At 47.2% G+C, this 18,742-nt stretch overlaps 1 protein-coding gene across 2 annotated transcripts in view; it reads left to right on the top strand.

The window, feature by feature from the left end:
• Positions 1-18,476, top strand: part of kidins220a (kinase D-interacting substrate 220a) — a 43,174-nt gene extending 24,698 nt beyond the window's left edge. The window contains exons 25-33 of one of the 2 annotated variants that reach the window (XM_069661154.1): positions 7,262-7,440; positions 10,124-10,335; positions 10,642-10,758; positions 11,272-11,331; positions 14,038-14,154; positions 14,568-14,666; positions 15,438-15,650; positions 16,334-16,555; positions 16,912-18,476. In XM_069661154.1, the coding sequence (XP_069517255.1) occupies positions 7,262-7,440; positions 10,124-10,335; positions 10,642-10,758; positions 11,272-11,331; positions 14,038-14,154; positions 14,568-14,666; positions 15,438-15,650; positions 16,334-16,555; positions 16,912-17,817 (2,125 nt within the window). In that variant the 3' untranslated portion in view covers positions 17,818-18,476. The remainder of the gene's footprint in view (positions 1-7,261; positions 7,441-10,123; positions 10,336-10,641; positions 10,759-11,271; positions 11,332-14,037; positions 14,155-14,567; positions 14,667-15,437; positions 15,651-16,333; positions 16,556-16,911) is intronic. The other variant, XM_069661153.1, reaches the window with a different exon arrangement.
• Positions 18,477-18,742: the final 266 nt, after the last annotated feature.

The raw sequence follows: 18,742 nt of genomic DNA, 5'->3' as shown, positions 1-18,742 counted from the left end.
GAAAAGGCGAGATCCTATTCTTTTTTTTTTTATGATGAATACTTTTGAACTTCTCCTGCCCTCAAATGAAAAGTCTTTATTCACTGCCTATTGTTCGTGCGATTTCCCGTCGCGTTTCGTGACACTTTCTATCATCTAGATGCACGGCAAGAGCTCAGAAATAGTTTTTCCCTTTCTCTCCTCCATGGAAGCCCATTGTCCCCGCGCTGAATCCCTCCAGGAGGTATCTCAGTGAAAGACTGGAGTGAAACTGGTAATGCCATCGCTCTGCCTTTCGCCAAGAGGCCCGAAGACGTGTGTGTGAATTTGTAAAGGGCTAGTGTGAAGCCACCGATGTCTCAATAGAGTTCTGGCTCCATCTCCGATAGGACACCGGCATTGATTCCACACACCGCTGTGCCGACGGACCACCTGACTGACGAGGAGATAAAGACAAACGGAGACAAAAGAGAAAGTATGGTAGGCGTGAGATAGAGATGGAAAAGGGAAGAGAGGGTTGGTGTTAGATAAGAATGAGTGAGAAGAAAAGGGGAGTCCAGTCTCAGGAGGTGAAACGAGGAGAAGGAATCAAAGTGTGTGAATACTGCAGAGGATCAGAACAGATACCGGCCGGATCACTGCGAGACAACTTTGCCATTGGTGCGTTCACGTCTCGTGTGGATTGAAAGCCTCAGGTGATGCTGCTGCTCCAAGTGAGATAGACCGGGCGGTGGACACACCGATTCATGCGCACGTCCCCTGGGTCCAACATGGCACAGTGAAACCAGCTCTTTGCAGATTGTAGTTTGCGTTGTTGTTCTGTCATCCCTCAGGTGTTTGGCGATGGTGACTCATCGGCCACAACTGCTAGGCGGTGTATGTATGTAAAGGAGGAATTGGTGTCGATGCGTCTGGGTGTATTTGGCTACAACGTGAGGATGGAAAAAAACGTCATGCAGCATTCTTTGTTATAAATCCTTAAAGCCCTTTTCATTTCTGCCTGTAAGCCGAGGTTGAGGGATTAGTCTAATTGGTCTGAAACAAGAGAACTTCTCTGTTCCCTTTCTTGTACGAAGCATAAAGAATCATTTTAAATGCTGTAAAAGCCCCTGCAACACCTCCGCCTGCCCTCTGCTCCTTAGTCATAGAGCCCTCCATCAGTGACGACAGGGCGGGATTAACATTTAAAACTGACACCAAGGTGGAAGCAAAGAGTCTCTCTATGATACTGTGGTATTTCTGCAGTGTTGAGCATTAGTGCTGATCTCTCTCTCGCTCTGCCGTCTCTCTGTGCTGGAAAACTGCTGGAAGGTGGGGGGCTGATTATAAATAGCAGCGCAGGGTTGCAAGAGGGTCAGCGCTGACCTTTAAGTGGACGAGACTTGCCACTCAGCCGCCGCGGGAACCACCGGCACACTTCATAGTTACACGCTCAAGTACATATGTGGACACACGCACATGGTAACATCCTCGCCCATCAAAAAGTCAATGGAGGTCAGGCCCTTTTTAGGGCGTGTGTAGAAACCACACTGAAATTGCAAAGAACGACTACGCGAGTCAAGCCCAAAGAAGGCGATTTTGAAGATCGAGCCCATCCAGCGTTTGCTGGGAGGGATCAAGAGTGTCCTTTCCTTCCCCATCTTTGCTGTTTTAGCAGCTTTTAATTTGGCATGTGCTCCCAGCCACTGTATAGCTCAAGGATTTGGTTATCAGATTTGTCTGCTGGGGTCTCCAAACGAAGGCTTTCCCTCGCTGCCTCCGACTCAGACAAAAAATGGAGTTGAGAGGCATTTGTAAAAACTCAAACATGCTCTCTTTGTTTAGCTCTTTCTCTCCCACGCTCGTGCACTCATTGATATTCCCCTATCCCTCTCTCATCTTATTTCAGATGCACACAGCCTTCTCTGCAAAGTTAATCGTAGGATTACTGGTTCAGCCTTTGAATCCCAAGCTTTATTGTACATTCATCACTCACTGTATGGATTTTTAGCTCCATGAGAGACTTATTCCAGATGTATTATCTGCTGCAGAAGAGCACATTTGTGTTCACTTTAGCAATCCATCCCACTTAACTCTGCATCATACGGACAATCAGCTGCCCATTACAGCTATCTGACGACCACATGAGCTGATATCAACTCAGTGGTGCAATTAGTGTAACAATGGACGAACTCTGCCTCGGCCCGTGGATGCTCCAAACTCTCCTCAAGAACATAAATCACCAAGTTGAGGTTAAGTGTTGCACTATTTGTCAAGAATGAGGCCTATGTAAGTCTGAGTGGAGAGTTCAGTTAAGGTTTTTGGGGTCTGGAACAAGGAGGCTCCTTTTCGGCGCTACACATGAGTTTAATCAACATTTTCGAAGAACCACTGAAAGTCCTGAGCCCGTCTCAAAAAGAGGCCGCTCGATCCGGGGCAGCTCGGTTTTTATCAGCCTGGTGTGTTTCCCATTACCCTGCTTCTCTCTGCGGTTTGCTTTGGGATGCACAGGTCCAGCTCACTACAAGAGAGTTTCAATTATTGGGCTAAATGTTGCCACGAATGTATATCGAAAGCAGACGCTGCCGCAAGTTGTCTGTTGGCACTGCCAAGACGAGGCAGCAAGAAAGAGAGAAAGTTTAAGACGGAGGGTGTCCACAGTACTCGAAGCATTTGACTCAAATCAAGAAAATGCGTCTGGATTCTAAGGAGACAAAGAACATGGCGTCATGTAAAGTGAAAACATATTTCTGCTCTCCCCCTCTGCCTTTGGGGTTGTGGAGGCTTTGGCAGCTTCCACTGTAACAATAACCTCTCTGAGCATTGATGCTGAGAGTCCACGCGCCAGCTTGCCGGTCCGTCCGCCTGTCCACTGTTTTCCCAGAGAGGGCCTCGCTGGGTTCATCCACACGCTTGGCACACACTGTGCCAGCGACTCCTCCGTAGCTCTGACCAGGAGAGGAATGTGCCGGACCCGGGCCTGGATAACTTCTTCACCCACACAGTGTTTTACTGCTCCAACAGTGTCTGACACTGAAACTCTTGAGCTTCTCAAACACAATGTGCACAGGCATTTGTCTGTTCTGCAGGCATCTCTCTCTGTCTTTGGGCCCCTTTATGGAAATGTTTGGCGGCAAGACCACCTCTTTGTGGCGTGTGTGAGTGCGCATCTGTAAGCACAGAGGGCAGCTGTAAAGCAAAGTCAAGTGGCACATTCATACTTTCAGTGCCCAAACAGCGGACGAAAGGGATAGAGGGATGGATTCTGCTCGTTCCTGTCAGCTGCAGAGTGTGGGAGGTTGAGAGGAGAAGAAAGGCTATGCTCCAGTCAGCTTTGGGACCTATTAGCATTTGGATAAGCTCAGAAAGCTCCCAGCGGCCTCGCCACACAGAGAGTGGTCGGGCCTAAGCGCCTGTACTGCTGCAGCTATAAGCCGGGTCCTGTCAATGGACCCTTTGTGCAGGAACGGCCGCCTGACGGCCTTTATCTCACTGGTCCTCGGTCTGCTTGAAAGTAGCATGCCGGCTTCCTTGGCACTCCAACCCGAGCATCCATCTTGTCATTTGGCAACTGATTGCCGATAAGAATGGCTTTGTTCATTTTGTCTGTTTCGTCTGTTCGCTGCGAGGATGACTAACTCTGGAGTGATTTGTGTCAGTTGATTAATGCCAAGGCCAACGACTCATCATTAGTGGAGTGCAAAGGATGTCATTTGAAGTGGTCAAACTTCATTGACAAACTGCTGTTGCCATTTAATGGGCACTGTTTGTTCCAAAACACCATGCAGTTCCGCATGTTCAGCAGGAACCCTGGAAAGGATTATCAGCTGTCAGTTCATCAGCTGATTCGTTCTCCTTATAAGCCGTCCACTGATTGGAACCGTCTTTCCCAAAGATCTCACAAGCTCTGCGTTGAAGTGTGAGCTTTACTTTGGCTTTGAGTTGCTTGTCTCTCAGTCGGAAGGTTGGGGGTTTGATCCCTGACTGCTACAGTCCACATGTCAAAGTGTCCTTGGGCAAGACACGGAACCCCAAATTGCTCCCGGTGGCATAGCCATTGGGTATGAATGGGCATAGATCTGGTTGGACATTGGCACTTAGGCCACCAGTGTGTGAATATGTAGCGTAAAAGCAGCTCTGAGTGGTCGCAAGACTAAAAAAGCTCTATATAAGTACAGTCCATTTGTGTCTGGCAAGCCGTTCCAGCAGACATGTCTGACCAGTCAGCTGGGAACGCCAGGAATGGACCTCTGACTCTCACACTCTCTCCTTTTCTCTTTCCATCTGTCTGGGTGTAACTCACTGATAGATGTCCTTGATTTGTTCTTCTCACCAGCTCCTGGTTGTCTTTGGAAGACGCAGCTGTTTGTGCTACTGCAACTGATATCTTGCATTGTACTACTGCGGGCCAAAGCAAACGCGCAGGTCAGCAAAATATGCGCCTTTATGGCCGGCTTCCTGGGTGCTAATGTTGTTGGGCGATGTACACGAGGATTTACTTGTATATAGTTCTTGTCTCAGTTTTCCAAAGGCAACTTACTATAATAATAACACCAGATGGTCCAGAAAAGTGTGTTATACCACCACTACTTGAAACGCCTGAGATTGATTCATTCTTCTTCCATTCTCAGATTTGGCACCAAACTTTGTGTACATGCCATTGAGGTCCTTAGATCATCTTTTAAAAAGACTCAAGATTCCTTAGAAAGTATTTCGAAGGAGTTCTCTATATAGCTAAAGGAAGTGTGTGTGTGTGTGGTTGTGTGTGTTCGTTTCTGTGTGTGTGTGAGTCACTGGCTCCTGTTGGTCTGTGTCTGCAGACCCACAAATAAACAGCACTAAGCCAGCTGGAAACGGGGAAAAGCACAGGCTTCTCTCAGTCTGTATACGGGTTAATACAGTTCATGGGAAAAGGAACCAAACACCCACTCATACTGTACATGTGCTCTCACATGCACATGCAAACACACACTCCACCCTTCATCTACGCCTTTGAATTACTCCGTCCTCACTGCCCAGGTGTACGTGATGGACGTTACGCGGGTTTTTTGGCACCATGTTTGAATCTGCAACAGAATATGTGTGTGCGCATGCAGGTAAACATCTGTGCCTTCAGACTCCCACTCATCCTCGCTCGCAGAGGTCACATGAGCCGGGTTCATCTGTGCCAACACGGAGAGCTTCCTTGACCTTTCGGGTCTTGTTAAAGGTTCTAGTGGAAGAAACACTGAGAGGGCTTTGTCCGCCGGAGCCCAGCTGTGCCTCTGTGTCCTCCCTGCTCACAGCCTATTCTCTCCTCTGTCAGTCCGTGTGTGTCTGCGCTGGCAGTTGGGTCGGGACAGTGGGGTGACCCACCTGGTCTTGTCTGCTGAGAAGTGAATCTCTGCAGGAGAATAAAACAGGATCCTGGAGAGGTGAATGAATAAAGTTCAGATTTAAATCTAGATATAGTCTCAGTAATTTAGAGTGCACATTTTTGCTCCTATGAAATAACAAGCAGTTATGGGCAAAAAGAGCACAACATTTCAGCTAAAGATTTTGGTTAAATGTTAATATTGACTCATTTGAGTCAGTCACTTTTACCTCCCCTCTCTAGGACACCCCCATGTCTGTATTTCTTGCCAGACTTGAAACCACAAGGTCACAGGTTTGAGCCCTGCAACAGCAGATGTGTCCATCACCAGCCATCTGTCCTGTCAAAATGTCCTTGAACAGAAGACTGGACCCCTACCTGTTCACTCGCTGTAAGCAGTGGGGAAAGGATAACAGATAAAGCCACAGTTGTAACTTTTAAATGAGGCAGTGTGCTTCTAATGTCGTGTTTTTATCCACTAATCATTGAGAACCTCATTGGATTGCGCTGACCCAGGACATTTTGCACAGTTTCCTAACTAGATTAGGTTAGCTGATTTTGGTTTATTAGCAAACCGTGTGCTGTGTTGATCCCTCGCCAAAATGCTGACCTCACGCTGACTTAGCTAGCGTGCTGCAACGCTACTACTAATCATCCAATCAAGTCACAGAAAGGCCAGCCTGTGTTCACTCTCACAAACAGATCAGGCTCGCGGGGGGAAAACCCAACTTATCAGCCCATGTTCTCAACATGCCAGCGCATAGACGGATTGATGTGTGAGGGAGGAGGGTGAGATGGGGTTGAACTGGAAGGAGGGAAGGTTAAGAGAGAAAAGCATCCGCTGAGAAAAAGATGAAGGGGGTTTAGATGAAAAATGGAGGCAGAGATGCGAAAAAATGTCTGCTCCCTGCTGGAGTCTCCACATTCATCCGATAAGAGCGGCACACTCTGGTGATGAATGGCCGGTGTCAGAAGTCACTCCGAGTTTCATATTTTCATGTCTGAATGATCGGATTAACGAGATGTGCTGATTGCTCTGGGGTTGTTGGTGTTTGCTTTTCTTGTAGCCTCTGCCACATGTTGATGTTCTTGATTAAACTGATATGTTTTTAACCTTTTGCAACTGGAAATTGGTTTTCCCTCCTGGTATTACTTTGGTTTTAATTCTCAGCATTCATCGTGTCGTCGCCACTTCTAAACGACTGGTTTAAGCTTTAGTTTATAATCTATGACGCCAGATTTTAAGCTGTTTTTTAATGGATTCAAAACGAAGCAGCATCTATAAACTGCTTTGACATTCTTAATATAAAACAGTGTTATTTTTTCTGCAGCAAAGACAGGAAAAGTATATCACAGAAGTAATGGAAAAATCTCCAAACATGGTGTTTACTTAGCTTCTGCGACAACAAACATGATGTTAACCGCGGCAGCGCATCGTGACGCGCTTCCGTCTGCTGCTTGCTAAATTACCCTGATTGTCATCTTCTCACGTTTCCTCCTCTGCTGAGAAAAGATAACATCCCTCGCTCTATCTGTCCTCAAACATCCCCCCTGTCACTATCTCGCCTTCTCTAAATCCAGTTATCTCTCCGCTCTCATGATGATGATGACCGTTGCATATCTCTTCAATCTGAACAGTGCTGCTTGCTATTTCCTCTTTTCTTTTTTATCAAAATATAACACTTTGAGTCTTCTTCTCTGAAAATAGTTGTTGAAATTTAGGGTCAACCGAAGTGTTGACATATTTGTCTCAAATGTCAATAAGGCTGCACTTTAGTGTTTTTTTTAAGGGTTTAGTTTTCTGTTAATGATTTTAAATTTCAGCTGAAGATCTTAACTTTAACAACCAAAAAGTCTTCAAAGATTAATACTTGTGAATGATTATTATATTGAGTGGATCTAGCAGGAAATTAACTCCTTGTATAATTCCTTTTTCTCTTTCCTCTTAAGAATCTCCAAGAGCATCCCCACCACCAAAGACGTGGAACCGCTGCTGGAGATCGACGGAGACATCCGCAGCTTTGAGGTCTTCCTCTCCTCCAGGACGCCCGTGCTCGCTGCCAGAGATGTGGAAATGTTCCTGCCCTGCACCGTCAACCTGGACCCCAAACTCAGGGAGATCATAGCAGGTTCATACGCACTCTTTGTACAGATGGTTAGGAAAATATCTTAGTAAGGTGCCGTTACTATTTACAGCAAGAACAGCTTCAGTTCACCTTGCCGTTAGTTTTACATGTCTCTGCAGGATTAACATTCTTCTGAAAGATATTCCCTCAGTTGGTGCTTTGGTGATGCTGTTGGAGAGTCAACATTTCCTGTAGTTTCAGAAGGGCAAGAGGTCGTACCTTTTTAGGTCGGCCCCATTCATGTGAACATCTTTACTTAATGCAACTTATAGGAATTTCTTTAAATTTGGCACAAATTGCCACTTGGTGGTCAAAGAAAAGCCGTCATTAGCCCCTTTTACACTACCAGATCAAGGCGGCATTATTGCGCCTCTGTTACGTTCCGTCTTCTACGTAGAACGCACGGAGGCGGAATAGTGGGGCAAAGTCCTTCCGCCCCCGAAGCCGGCATGGGAGGTAATAACAGAGGCGTAACAGAGGCGAAATGGTGTCAGTGTAAACAGCAGGGCGGAACAGCGCCGTATATGTGAAGCACGCGCTGTTTGTTTACACCTCATGCACGTTTTGCTCCCACAAAGCCGGAGCGCGATGTAAAAACACACACTGGGTCGGCTTTACGTCGGTGGCGCTCGGTCCGATGTGAAATGACAAAAGGCGGCGTGACGGCAGAGCTTTGTTACGGCGCTGAGGCGGAACCGCAGTGTGAAGAGGGGCTAGTGTAACCTCGCATAACACAGTTAAGGTCATAACTGAACAATTCATACGATAACTATGAGAAGAAACACGCACAAATATCTCAACTCAACTCCATAACAGGATCAAAGAGGCGTGTGACCATATTTTACATTTGGTTGCACACTTACGGTGACACTTATTTTGGCAGCACCCCGACTAAAACAACTCTAGTATTTGCCCAGTTGTAGTTTCTTCAGGTTAGCTTAAGATGCTAATGTTCTCAGGCTTAAAATTTGTGATCACGATAAAGAGCATTTATGTGTTTGTTTGTTGGTGTGTGTGTGTGTGAGGGAGAGAGGTTAATTGTACAGTTTTGTCCAAAGAACATAAAGGGGTTTGGTATACAATAGCACGGAGCAACAAAGAACTTTCCTCTATGTGATGTGTTGAATTCACTGCCAGCTCATTTGGCAGTGACATTACTCATAACATTGCAGCCGGGTCTGCTCTAAAATCACCCACTGCAGGGGCTCTCAGAAACCCACGGCTCGCTCTTCATTTCCAAACAATCAAATGTCGAGCAGGTTTCCACTACAGCGCTGAGGGATCGGGACAATATTTTCACTTGTGTCACCAATCTGCCTCCAGTGCTACACCACATTTCACAGTCTGTAGTGACGGTGACGTCATAGAGCAGCGGTATTAAACTAATCCTGAGCGGCGCTGTACTTTTGCTACCGTGCGTCAGCGCCCATTCAGCCTATACAGGAGTGTCAATGACGCCTGGTGTGAAGCTGCTACTTCATAGTGTTATGAGACCGCAGAAAACACACAAACTCGCACACACAAAGTCTGTTCTATTGAGCCAAGGTTGAGTCATGGAGGGCGCAGCTGACCAAGCTCTACGACCAGACGTCCAGTCTAAAGGACAGGGCTCCTGTCCTAAAAGGGTGTACATGCATCCACCAAAACATGTGTTTATTTGTGTGTTTTCAAAAGTGTGTGGGTGCTTTCACCTTCACACGTGTCCCCAGGGAGAGGAAGGTGACCAACGCTGCTACCCAGTCATTCCGCTCCCTCCACTCCCTCTGCGGCCGCCTGGTACTCGGTGCCCAGCGTCCTGTGGCTAGCCAGTGGGCAGTGCTGTCAGTGATACCCGCCCATGAGCCTGACTCACATCATAAGGCCACCATTGTGTTCGCAGGCTGGATTGGGTCTCACTCAGCGTGTCATTCAGCAGCCACTTGTATAACCAGGAGACATTCTGGTGCCTGCTTCTGTTTCTGGTTCTTACTTTCTTGCCAGCCACACAGAGCCACTCTGTTCTGTCTCCCGGCTGATTTCACTTTAATTTCACCAAAGTTCCCTCCTCCGCTCCCGCTCGACTCCATCCGAAGTTAAACTGATTATGTAAAAACAATCATGGCGGAGTCGTTCTGCCGCAGCGTCTCATGAGTTCACATGATCTGCTTTGTTTGTTTACATGGGTGAATTTATTTGTCAGGGACAGTAAGGGCCTCCATGTGCCAGAGTCATCACGTGGCCAGTTTAACATTTGGAAAAGACAGAATATCAGCACGCCTGCTGGTTTGTGAGTAAACTGAGTAACAGAAATCAAAGTGACAATGGAATTCACAGTTGAAGATCGTTGCGATCGTAACATCTGCGTTGTTTTCTCTTCCAGCATTTAGTTGTTTGATTTTCTATTTTGGATGAAACATGTTCAGGAACAACGTTCTCGTTGTATTCCCTGCAGTGCTTCAGAAATCAAGGAATGTTGCTCTTATGTACATCGATTGTTTGATATGTATTTTTCTCTGTGGACTCACCACTGTCTAAACTCTCTCGAGACGTTGATATAAAGCAAATTTATTGAAGCGTGGGTGGATCTGAAGGGTCTTTTATAGTCATAGCCAAGATATGATCGTCAGCATTGCAGATAAAACACTTCCTTCTCTCTCCCTCTCTTGTTCTTTCTCTCCCCCCCCCCCCCGGCTCTGTCCTCTCTTAGATGTGCGTGCAGCCAGAGAGCAGATGCACATCGGAGGAGTGACCTATCCCACGCTGCCCCTGCAGGACGCAGTGCCCCGTCCACAGTCAGGTTATAATCAGCACTCGGCCAACTGCTCCCCGACTGCCTCCTTCGCCGGGTCCCTGCCTCCTCAGCCCCACAGCAGCTACTTCAGCGGGATGACGGGGCCTCAGCACCCCTTCTACAACCGGGTGAGACAGAGAGGGGACTTGTGCTTGTATAATCTTTATAGTCCATCAGGTGTCTGTCCCCATAACCACTGACTACAAACAAACACAACCAAAGTGTCTTTGAATGCACCATATAACCATAGTTTTGACATAACAAGCACCTCACTGTACTGAGAAACAATGTGCTAGTTAAAAATGTACCTCTTCCCTGCAGCAGTTTTTGTTTTTGTGTGCTTGACCTCCCTCATATGATTTTGTTTTATTTTTACCCGCTTTCCCCTCCTCCTCCTCCTCCTCTTCCCTACATCCCTCCCTTTCCCCTCATAGCCTTATTTCCCCCATCATGTGTATCACCTGCCTCGGCATTACTCCCACCATGCTCCCCCATCCTTGCGCCCCTCCATTAAACCATCCGGTCAGCCTACGGACAACGCCAATGGACTTGTAAGTAAAGAAGCAGTACTAGATCCATCTGACACATGCCTTTATCTCACACTAGACGAGTACAGATATACTAGTTGTAGTTGTGTTAATATTCCTCTCCTCTCTGTTACCTTTTTCCTCCATCCCCTTCTCTCCTTTCCTCAGTGTGTTGTCATATGTTTTACATTTTAACACCACCCTCTTTTCAATGTGCAGGGGGCAGTTTTACCCACTTCCCACCAAAATTAGCGCGTTGACGCAGGTTTTTCAGACCCAGGAAGACCGGCTAATAAATGCCGATTACATCGCGCCAGAAAGGGAGCGCAGATTAGCGTGTCGACGCAGGTTGCCGATTGTAACCAAGCAAAAAAGCCGGGTGTTAGCAGGTTTTTTGACCGGTGGGAAAAGGGCTTTTGTTTGCACAAACCCAGAGTAAATCAGTAAAGGCTCTTTCCATGCATTGAGTGGTAACGCACTCCACCTTCATTACCCTTCTTCTATACAATCCTTGTCTCCATTCTGTGCCCGTGTCAGGATGTTATTGCAGAGGACACCAGAGAAGGCCTCCCCTCCTGTCCCTCTGAACCTAACATGGTAACACGTAGTTACAGCTGCACATATGCAAATATGCATCTACTCCCTTATTATATGCCTGCTGACCCGATGCTTAAACCTCATTTGTCATTTCATGTGTTGCATGCGTGAAGTGCACGCCTGTACGTGTGACAGACTACTTATTAAGTTGCTGTGGTTTATAAAAGCAGAGAGAGCGTGATGCTTGTAATAAACACGTTAGCTGCATCCGGTGTGAGTGCGACTTCCCGCTAACCATTAAAAGACGTGTGTGTGTAGAAGTGTAAGATAACTTGCTGATGAAGTTGACTACCAGGTTGGCGCATTAGCACTTCCCATTTACTTATTAATGGACATTAAAGTGCTTTTAACCCACCTAAGGAGAGCGCTGAGTCGCTCAGACGAGCTGAAACTCCACAACCCAGATATTCACACATTTTAAGAGAAAGCTGCCACTATTAGAACAATTTGAAGATAACGCTCCTCAGGAGATTTCTGCTCCACAAAGCCACTTATCAGACACTGCCAGCACACATTTCAAGGAGCTGTATGAGAGATTTAAATATAGATTACTACATAATGTTCCTTCCTTCTCGGTCTGTATTTTTCTCTTTACATTTTCGCTTCAATCTTCCTGCTTTAATTCTCAACCTTCTCCTTCCTCTTACTCTTTTGTTTCCTTCCTCCTAAGTATACGTTTCTCAGTTTCATCCCTTCTTGGTTTCCAGTGTACATTAGCTCCATCTTATCCCTTTCTGGTTCACACTTGATCTCTTTGTGCTCACGTGTGCCTGTATTTCTCCAAATCTCACGAATGTGGACGTGTGTGCACACCGGGCTCATTTGTGTGCCTCTTTGAATATGTAAGCGGGCATAGCCCAGTGTAATTGCTTAGCTGATATAAGTGCGAGTATGGATTCCTCAGGCTGCTGGGATTATCATCAGAGCAACTGTTGGGGCTGGCAACACACACACACACACACATGCTGACAATGAGCCCAGCGCTGGTACAGCTTATCTCCTTACCAAGACGCTTCCTCCCTCACAGAGCTCTGTTTCCCCTTCCCCATCCTTCTGCCCAGCCCTGAGCTCAGCCCAGCTGTAATTACACTCTTATCACACACACACACTGGGAGGGTTCACACAACTCTCACACACGCTCTCGCAGACACACCCGCAGACATTTCTGCTCTCGCTCACGTTCTTAGAATACACGTCTGAATCGAGGCGTCGCATTCAAGGCCTTTCCTGAATTGAAACTTCTGCTTTTTCTGTGCAGAGTGTCTCGTTTTCTCTCTGGGTCTTTCTCTGTGTCTCGCCTGCAATCCTTGATGACTGTGACTGACGCCAGCGAAAACAAAAATGTCCTTGTGTTAGAATTCCACTTCCAATAGCCTCTTCTTTTTCAGTCGGACGTGCGGCTGCTGGAAACTAGCTGTCTCCTCTCCTGCTGTGAGGCGGATAAATATTTGTCCTGTCCTGTTATGATGATTTCAACATGTGCGCTTGTGCCTTTCTGCTTCTGTCTGTCTTCATTTGTGCCTCCGTTTTCCACAGGTACAGCCGTGGCTTCATAATGCGGCAATTTTCTGTGTGTATTGTCTGACTCTTTGTCCGTCTGCTTCTATTTTCAAGCATTTAAAGTCGCTGCCTTACAAATTAAAGCAGGTACACCTTTGGTTTCATCTCAGCATCCCACCCTTTACTCCATCTTTACCTCATTCCTAACACACTGGTTCAATACTACCAAGCATGCTGTAGACAGAGACGTTATAGAGTCATCACTTAGAATTAAATGCACAACACAATCCCGTCCTGTAGACTCACTAACATAGTTTCGTTCTAGAGGAAATCCATCATGAAGAGTAGCTAAAGTCCCTGAGTGCCAGTCTTCATCCTCTTGCCCGCCACTACAGAAAGTTGGCACCTACTATTGTGTACTGTATTGTGCGAGCTGCTTATTTTCCTCTGTCTAACAACCACTCACAGTCCGACTAAGCTCTGCTCTTCTCTCTCTCGAAACCAGAAACAAAGCCGGGGGGCTTAGTCTGAAGCCACGTCTTAATGGTGCTAATAGCCGAGAGAGCGCAGGGACGACGAGGGAGGGAGGAGGAGGAGGAGGGGATGGGGCGAGAGAGAAACAGAGGGATGGAAAAGGGAGTAGGGGGTCAGAGCAGGAGGGAAGGAATGTGAGAGGAAGGAAGGAAGGAAAGGAAGCAGAAGCAGAGGGAGGAAGGGGGAGAGGGTCGAGGAGGTTGGATGAGGTTTGTTTTGTTTCGGTGCCAGCGGGTGGCATGCTGGCTGTGCGCGAGGCCGCACGCAGCATCAACAGGCCGCTTCAGACTTACAGACTCCATCCTTAAGTGATGTGCACACTCTTTACGTTCTTATGTATACACAGGGAGGGAGAATAAGAGCAGGTAACAGTGTATATGGATGTGTTGGCAGCTTTGTTTACTTTGACACTTAGTCTGTGTGACTGATACAAAGAATTACTGTGTGGGATGTCATTTCTTTGCACCTCTGTTTTCCTCACAGTAACAGGCCTGCACGCCTCTTTGCCAGGAATTGTTGCTCGTTTTGCCCTAATCAATGTGTTAGCGGTGATGAGATGGGTTAACAGAGTGAGCTAACAGAGCGGGTGTTTGCCCTGGTAACATTAACACACACAAAAACAATGTAAGTCAGTTATTAATGTTCCGATTGTGTGTGCGCGTGTGTGTGTAGGTCGCTCCTGCGGCTCTGCTCAGCTCCATGAACACAGACGCGGTGTGTGAACGTCTCAAACAGATCGATGGAATCGACCCCGGCATGCTGCCTCAGTACGTCTCCACCATCAAGAAGGTGCGTCGAAAACATGCAAAACTTTATCCCTGGAGTTTCCACAAAACAGGATGCACTTTTTTTTTTTATCTTTAAGTTTCCTTTACATGTTATGTTCCTGTGTAGTGAGCCAAGAAACTGTCAAGAAATCATAATACTTGAGTACAGAGATATTTAACTTTTTGTGATTTTGTGTCGATTCTCAAGAACACTGTATGGATGGTAATTAATAAGTAACGTTCAAAGACTGGTAGAGGCAATTTCTTTGCTCAGACTGCCCAAAACGTAGTGCTATGATGTTGGATATTACAGGGACTGTGACGAAAACAAATGCAGGTCCCACTATTCTGAGTAGACCTATAGATTTGATGCATGTATTGTTGTATACGATGAATGTTTTCCTAACCTCTTAAGTCCTTCCCTGTCCATTGCAGGCTAATATAAATGGCCGAGTGCTGTCTCAGTGCAACGTGGACGAGCTGAAGAGAGAGATGGAGATGAACTTTGGTGACTGGCAGCTCTTCAGGGGAACGGTGAGGCTTCATTTCTCCTCTGGAGTGTCTTTACTTCCCTCACCGCCTTCTTTCTATTGGTGTCTTACAGATTTAATTGTATAAATCAGATCAAAGATTTTGGCATCATTCCACCAACTATAAAAATAATACTCTCATCTAATGTAAAGGCCTGAAATAGATTTATGTACATATTATAGCGTACATCATCCTCTCTCTGTGAACACCCCGCCCCGTCAGAGCCCTCCTGTCGATATCTGTCATCTCATGTTTATTCCAAAACCAAGCCAGACAGCATCTCACAAGACAACATCTTGTGCTGCGCTGAGATATTAGGATGGAGATTTTATAATCCGTATTACGAGAAGGCCGCCAGTCAGTCAGCCAGGAGTCCAGTGGGCTGAAATCACTAACACATGTAGCCGGCTCTACTTCATCAGACGTCAGCCTGCGCTCCTAATTCCAGACCCAAGCCCGGGATTGGTCGTGTTTTACAGGAGATCCAATGTAGCGCTCGCGTAGCAGCAGCTGGCCTTTCAGCTCCGTGTACCAAACAGTAATGTGCTGCCAGGATGCAGCCAGCACGGACATCTGGTTCAAGATGGCCGACTGATATCTGGATGAAGGGAGGTTATTGTCAGGGAGAAGTGGACAGCTGAGTGGCTCGCTCTCATGAGCACATGTTTTTGTTTTTGCTTGTTTTGTGCATCACATGCTTTAAAAAATGTGTGTACCAACGACTCCGTGTCCTGAAACAAAAGTCAAATGATGAATTATATTGTTTTTCCCCAGGTGATGGAGCAGCGTCATGCTGAAAGCCACGCTGTGCTGCAGGACGAGTCCAGAGCTGCGAGCGAGCAGGGCAGCAGCGTGCACCACGGGGAGCCCAGCAGACGCTCGGGGGGGGCGCAGCACGAAGGGTTCAGCCTCAACCTCAGCTTCGAGGAGCTCAGCGGCGCCGGGCTGGAGGAACCTCAGAGACACAGCAACACGTCTCATTGGCCGGTCAGTCTTCCTCAGTAAATAAACCACAACAGCTTCTACAGAAGTGTGTATGCGCATTATTCTCACCCTTTTTACATGCAGAAATTAAAGTTGCTGGTGTAAGCATACATGCAAGCGTGTAACATTTGCAAACAGGATCGCAAGGTCACACACCCCGAACTGTCGCACGGCAACCGAGCCTGTGACCTCAGTGGTTTCACATTAACGTGGTTTTCAGAGAAAAGAGCACAACAGAGGAAGCTTTTTGTGCTCTTGAACATGGCAGAATTAAAGATACACACACAAACTGCAGCGCACCTAAAGGTGTCAAGGGGCCCCCTGTTTGTTAGTTTCACCTTTTCTATTCCTAGTGTGCAAAATGTTTGAGAAATGAAGCAGACGTAGACAGCTGGCTCGGCTTTATGTGATCTCACTTATTGATCTTTTGTCAAACTCAAACATCCAGCAACGGTCTTAGTCGGTAAACTTTTTCCCCTGTATCCAAATCTCATGCTCTAAATATTTAATTTGTTACCGGAGTAATTAAAGCATTTTTCAGTGCCGCTGTAACTGCCAGATTTTTATGTTTATGATATTCAGATGTCAATTCAGGTCGTCAACCCACAGCCAAACACTTGACAGAAATATATTCCTGAACAAAGACGCGTGTCCGTATTCAGTCCAACTCTTCCTCCTCCTGTCAGGTGGTGAATCACCGCACCTCCAGCATGTCCAGCCTCAACTCTCAGGAATCCTCCAATGACATCTGCAAGCTGACAGACAAGCAGCAGGCCGAGTATCGTGACGCCTACAGGGAGTACATCGCTCAGATGGCCCAGGTGGAAATGTCCGGCGGTGGGGGGGAGAGACCCGTGCAGCCCCACCCCGGGCAGTTCCTGCAGGCTGGCGGCTCAGAGGACAAAGGGGTGGGTGAACAGTCGCAAGTAAACTGTTTTCTTTTGTCACGGCATCGCAGACCTCATAAAAAGTTTGTAGAAAAATACCTTGTTGTAACTGCTGCTGTTAGCTGTATGTTATGTCTTTCTTGAGCTCGTGGTTTTAAATGTTGTGCTCCTCTGGCCTGCGCAACAGCAAGTCTCATTCTGGGCTGGGAAAGGGAAGTTCACATCTTGTTGTATTTCTAAATGATTGGCTTAAACTCTGTTTCTCTTGGCACATAACAGAGAGACAAGAATCTCCCCTTCTGAGGCCTCTCTGTCAATATCTCAGCAAACTGTATATTTTCATGTTCTCCTCGCTGAATCCTCTTCCCTCTCCTCAGGCCAAGGATGGAGCCGACCAAGACAGCCGCAAGCCCTTCACCAAGAGAGGCTCCAAGGCGAGTGATGCCACAGATTTCCCCTCAGGGACCGACGCCCAGACACTAGACCCCATCAGTGAGGAGGACGAGAAGCTGGACCACAGCGCGTCCTCCAGGACTCCGGGCTCCAAGAAGAAGGGAGCGGGGGCATTGTACCACAAGCTGCCCAGCGATGAAGACTCAGGCCCAGAAGAATCAGACAACACCACACCTCTCCTCCACCAGGAGCCAGGTGCTCCGTCCGCCCTCAGAGGCTCCGGGCCCACCGGGCTGCTCACCAAGCCTGGCTTCCTCGACGAAATCCTCCTGGACAAGAAGGATTCGTCGGACTCAGGGATGCGCTCCAGCGACAGCTCTCTGGAGGAGGCTGAAGGAGACAGAGATGGAGAAGCACAGAAGCGCAGCTTGATTGAGATGGAGCTGGAGGGTCTGGTGAAGAAGAGAGGCCTCCTCCCGAGCAGCCTGAGCGGCCTGCAGGACGCCACCGTGGCCCGCATGTCCATCTGCTCCGAGGCTCCGTCCGAGGCCAGCCTGATGGCCAGCAGCCCGGACGAGGGCTGGCCGTCCAGCGGGGTCAGCAACCTCAACCGCACCGACAGCAACACCACCCTCAACAACAACACAAACAGCCCCAGCGACACCAACACCACCAACAGTAACACCAACAACAGCCATCAGCAGCAGCTGGCTAACATCACAGGCACAGAGTCCACCTCCACCTCCTCCTCCTCCAGTGCGGACGTGTCGCCAGCTGTCATCATCATCACCCCTGGCAGCAGCAGCCCCGCAAACACCGCCACCGCCACCATCCACAACCAGAACCTGCGCACCATCAGCCTGGGAGACGAGAGGGAGAGCGTCCTCTGAGGGAGCGGTTGTTAATCATGAAGGGTCACGTACAGTGTAGCTTAGTGTTAGAGCATCTTAATGTTGTCGGTGGCATTATTGTAGTGTTACTGTTGTGGTTTGTTCCAAAGAGTGGTAAGAAACATGTGAAGTGTTGCTGTGAATCAGGATTACTGCTTTCAAAAGCTTTAATTACGTAGCTAGAAAAACTTTTTATTTAAAACTTAAAGACACATAAATTATGACATTTGATGCTTCAGTTTGGTTGAATTTGAAATCTTTAACTTTGGATTGTTTTTATGTTACAGACTGTTTTGCCATCCAAATTCTGTGGATCATCTGAGTGTGATTAGTGTCTCATGTGAATGTGGTGCTTTTAGGGGAATAGAGTGTTAAGTAAAGAAATGTTAAACGTTGTGAAGTTTGTTACAATAAAAGAAACGTTTTTCGGGAACTGCAGACACGGCTGAAAAAGCTCAGAGTTACTGAGGACGTGTTTGTGCGTTGCTGTGTTGGTAGTTAGACGATTAGAATAGATGGCAGTGTAGATAATAGTGTGGTGTGTTGTTGGCAGTTTCAGTGATAGAAGAAGAGCATGAACTAGTCTCCAAAGTGGTGATTGTCTTTTCCAAAGAGTCTCCTTAGATGGTGTTTGGTGAACCAATAAACATTTTGCTATGTGGACCCTTGAAATGCGCCTCATGTTCTCTCTTTTCTTGTCTTTCTTGCAGGTAAAATCAGCAGCTTCTAGAGTGAGGCCTCAGCGAACGCGGATTTAGCTTGTAAAGATAGTTTAAATAATAAAAGTCCAATGTAGTTTAGGCTAAAAGAAAGGAGAGGGCTTTATTGACAAGATTTACATTGGCCGATAGATGGCGCACTCTCCATACAAACGCGCTTCAGGCTGCTGTCACGGACACCGCCTGTCAGTGTCAGAAACTATTGA

Source organism: Semicossyphus pulcher, unplaced genomic scaffold (genome assembly GCF_022749685.1).
Source record: "Semicossyphus pulcher isolate SPU_LCO1_2020_fin unplaced genomic scaffold, fSemPul1.0.p SCAF_14, whole genome shotgun sequence".
Taxonomy (NCBI): Eukaryota; Metazoa; Chordata; class Actinopteri; order Labriformes; family Labridae; genus Semicossyphus; species Semicossyphus pulcher.
This window is presented reverse-complemented; position numbering and strand designations above follow the sequence as displayed.